Genomic DNA, 3,464 nt, shown 5'->3' on the forward strand with positions numbered 1-3,464 from the left:
TTGGGCGCGCGCAGCCAGAGACGATGGCTGCCGAGGGCTATAAGCTTTGCTCGTTGGCAACGCGAGCACACGTCGGATTGCACGCGACGTCGAGCGAGAGGTTCGCTGCGGGCGGAAGGTTGGCGTGGCGCCGCCAGCAGTCTCGGGCTGACTACCGTGTACAAGCAGCAGGACGCCATGCGCGGGTGCTTGAGCTGGAGTCATCGGGATTGGCGCCGTGAGTTCGCGCGCGCTCTGAAGACGACGCGGCGCTTGCGCAGCTCCTTCTCCACCGCCGACGTCGTCGTGACTTGCCGCTATGTCGACCGTTTTGGTATTGCGCTTGCTGTTGGTATCCGGATTTTGTCCGGATATGCATTCGACCCGCCATGCTTGGTGTGGCTCAGTGTGACATGGGTCCTCGACGAGAAGCATTCGCACGCTGCATGAGAACGCAGAGGTCGTTGCAAGCGCTAGCCTGGTCATTCAATGCCCTGAATCGAAGGTATGAACGACGAAAGAAAGCCTAGGCCACACGTTCACAGTCGGCAGGAGCGACCGCCCTGCCGTGCGACCGAGGCCCTCGATCGCAAATTGCAGAATGAACAGCGCTCCAGGTTTTACCGATTCTCTTGTAAAAGCACTGCGTTTCGCCTTTGTCATGCTCGTTTTTACACTTCTTTTTACACGACTGAACGTTTGCTCGAAAATGGGACCTTCTCCGAGTGCCACGTCATAGAAATCGAGTAAACTTGTGAATACCTCATCTCTGGTATACGAGGGCGCATTATAGCCTGGCACACGTTTTACACAAGTGATAGTAGACGACAGTAAATCACCGCGAGAGAGTCGCTCGTGACGTACCAGGTAGTATAACTCAATGCGCGATGCTATGAATTGCATACTTATTTCAGTGTAAGGGCGGTCGTCGCTACTATAAGTGCACCAGACTCAAAGCGCCATGTATTGGCTCGCGTTGAATATCTAGATGGATTATGCTGGAATAAAACAGCAATTGTTGGCGAGTTTCAAAACAAATACTTGCAGGCCTTTGATTGCCACGCACGTTGGCATTACAGCCTCTCAACTTCTTCTTGCGAATCCTCGCCGCCGGTAGCCTATGCGAAGCGCGGGTCTTTGAGGATTGTCTCGCCGAAGGCCACGTCATTCGCCCTTTTGCGGCGAGAACGAAGCAATCGACCACGCGCTGGACGGAGAGAGTCGTGCGTTCGCCAGGCACCGGAGCGCGGATTTCAAACCATCGGCGGTGGGCATTGCGTTGGCGGCGGGGCTTTGGAAGACAAACGCACGATCTGTTCACCGGGTCTTTAACTCTGCTGCGCATGGTCTCGAGCAAAAGCGCGGTAGCTGTGAGACGTAGTTTAGCCATGGTGCCGTCGCCCAGTTCGACCTCCATTCCCCGCAAGGCCGAGGCTCCAACCGGGTGGCACCGCTACACCCCTACGTCGTAGGTGCCTCTGGCGTTGGCTACCGGGAGAGTCTTGTCCGACCATCGCGCCGCCACGACTTGTCCCGCCGTCGCCAAGCCGTTGTGGCGAAAGAGGACAAACCGGCGCAGCAAAGGCCCATGCAAGAGCAGGCCTGGTACACCGATGCGTACGCGAACGTGCACTCGTCCTTCAGCGCCGTGAACGAGGTCTCGGGCGAGCCCTCCGACGGCAGGGTCGTGAACGTGAGCACCTTTGGGCCGCGTCTCGCACTGGCCACCTCCGTGATGCAAACGTACACCGTACAATCGTCTATCGATTGCATTCATCTTCTCAGACCCTTCGCTTGCTCGACCTTCTGCGCAGAGAAATTCTTCCACTTGTTGGTACAATCATCATGTTCCATCCTTCCAGCTTGTTGTCAACAAGTCGAGACTTGGCGTAGAGATAGACAATTCACCATATATTATGGACCGACAACTGACAGCACCTTATAAACACGACGACGAGAGTGCGATGGCTTAGTGCATGTCTTGCGTCAGCGGCACGTAGCCATCTTCCATCGAGATGACCGACGGCCCATCCTTCTTGGACACGGAGACGGCAACGATCGCCGCGACGGCACCCACCATGGCGACAGCAACCAAGAGCAGCGCCGCTTGGCCCCCAGGCGCATCGTACACCGAAACAAACTTCTGTGTCGCCTTGGCCGAGCACTGGCGCGCCTTGTACGCGAACGCCGAGGCGTAGTCGTCACCGTAGTGTGCGTCCTCGTTGTTATGGGGGCACCAGGCGTGGACGCCGTTGCAAAAGCGGCTCGTATCGCAGAGGTCCTCGGCGGCGTGACACAACGTGTCCTTCGCAATGGTATCGACGCACTTGCCGCTGCCGTCGCAGTAGTCGACGCCGTCGCACGCGTGGTCGGACGACGCTCCGATCGACGTGCACTCGGTCGTTCGGGGCGCAAACGTGTCGTGGGGGCATTTGCCGTTGTAGCTCGTGCAATACTCGGGCACGTCGCAAATATCACTCGCTTGGCGGCAGACTACGTCGCTGCCAAGGAACGTTTCGATGCAGCCTCCGTGCCCGTCACAGACATCGACGCCATCGCACTTGCCACCACTCGACTTGCCAATCTGTGTGCAGACCTTGCCCATGGGCGCGGCGACGTCGTCGGGACAGACGCCACATTCGCCCGAGCAATACTCGGGCTCGTCGCAAACGTCGACTTCCCGGCGGCAGAGATGCTTCGTGCCTTTGAAGTGGTCAATGCACTTGCCGTAGCCGTCGCAGCGGTCAACGTCGTCACACGCGCCGCCCGAAGATTTGCCAATCGAGGTGCACTCGATACCCTTGCGTGCAAAGCTGTTGCTCGGGCAGTCGCCGCTGACACCCGTGCACGTTTCTGCCTCGTCACAGACGTCGACCGCGTGGCGGCAAACATGTCTGTTGGACTGAAACTTGTCCACACAGCGACCACGGCCGTCGCAGTAGTCGGGTGCGTCGCACGGGCCGTCCGTGGACTTGCCCATTTTGGTGCACACTTTGGACGACGGCGCAAACTCGTCGTCCGGGCACTGGCTGTTGTCGCCACTGCAGTGCTCGGCCGCGTCGCAGAGGTTGCGGGCCCTGCGACAGACGGTGGTTTGGTCCTTGTAGCCGTTCAGACACGTGCCGTCGCCGTCGCAGTAGTCATTCTCGTCGGCATCGCACGGACCGCCGTTGTCGCAGCTCTGGCCCGGGCAGAGCGTACCGCGCGGCAGCTGCGTGTACGTGCACTTGCCATTCTCAAAGTCCAAGACCTCGCGACACGGAACCTCGGGGCACCCGTCTTCGTCGGCAATCGTCACCGTGTCAACATCAGCCGAGTCCACCCGGTAGTGGTGGTTGGCCGCGTAGTCGACGTGCGTTGGCCCATACCGAGGCCCTTTGGAGTACGTTGGCTGTACGTTCGTGATCGGCGCGACGTCGATGATGGGATCGAGTACGTTCATGGTTGGCGCAATGTCAATGATGGGGTCAAGTACGCTCGTGATG

General features: G+C 58.8%; 1 protein-coding gene across 1 annotated transcript; it reads right to left on the bottom strand.

The window, feature by feature from the left end:
* Positions 1–1,948: 1,948 nt before the first annotated feature.
* Positions 1,949–3,421, bottom strand: SPRG_21682 (hypothetical protein; the record flags this gene model as incomplete). The annotated part of the gene is made up of 1 exon (XM_012355537.1): positions 1,949–3,421. The coding sequence occupies one exon, from the start codon at positions 3,419–3,421 to the stop codon at positions 1,949–1,951; it is 1,473 nt and encodes a 490-aa protein (XP_012210927.1).
* Positions 3,422–3,464: the final 43 nt, after the last annotated feature.

The sequence above is a fragment of the Saprolegnia parasitica genome (assembly GCF_000151545.1).
Source record: "Saprolegnia parasitica CBS 223.65 unplaced genomic scaffold supercont2.260, whole genome shotgun sequence".
In the NCBI taxonomy this organism is placed as follows: domain Eukaryota; phylum Oomycota; class Saprolegniomycetes; order Saprolegniales; family Saprolegniaceae; genus Saprolegnia; species Saprolegnia parasitica.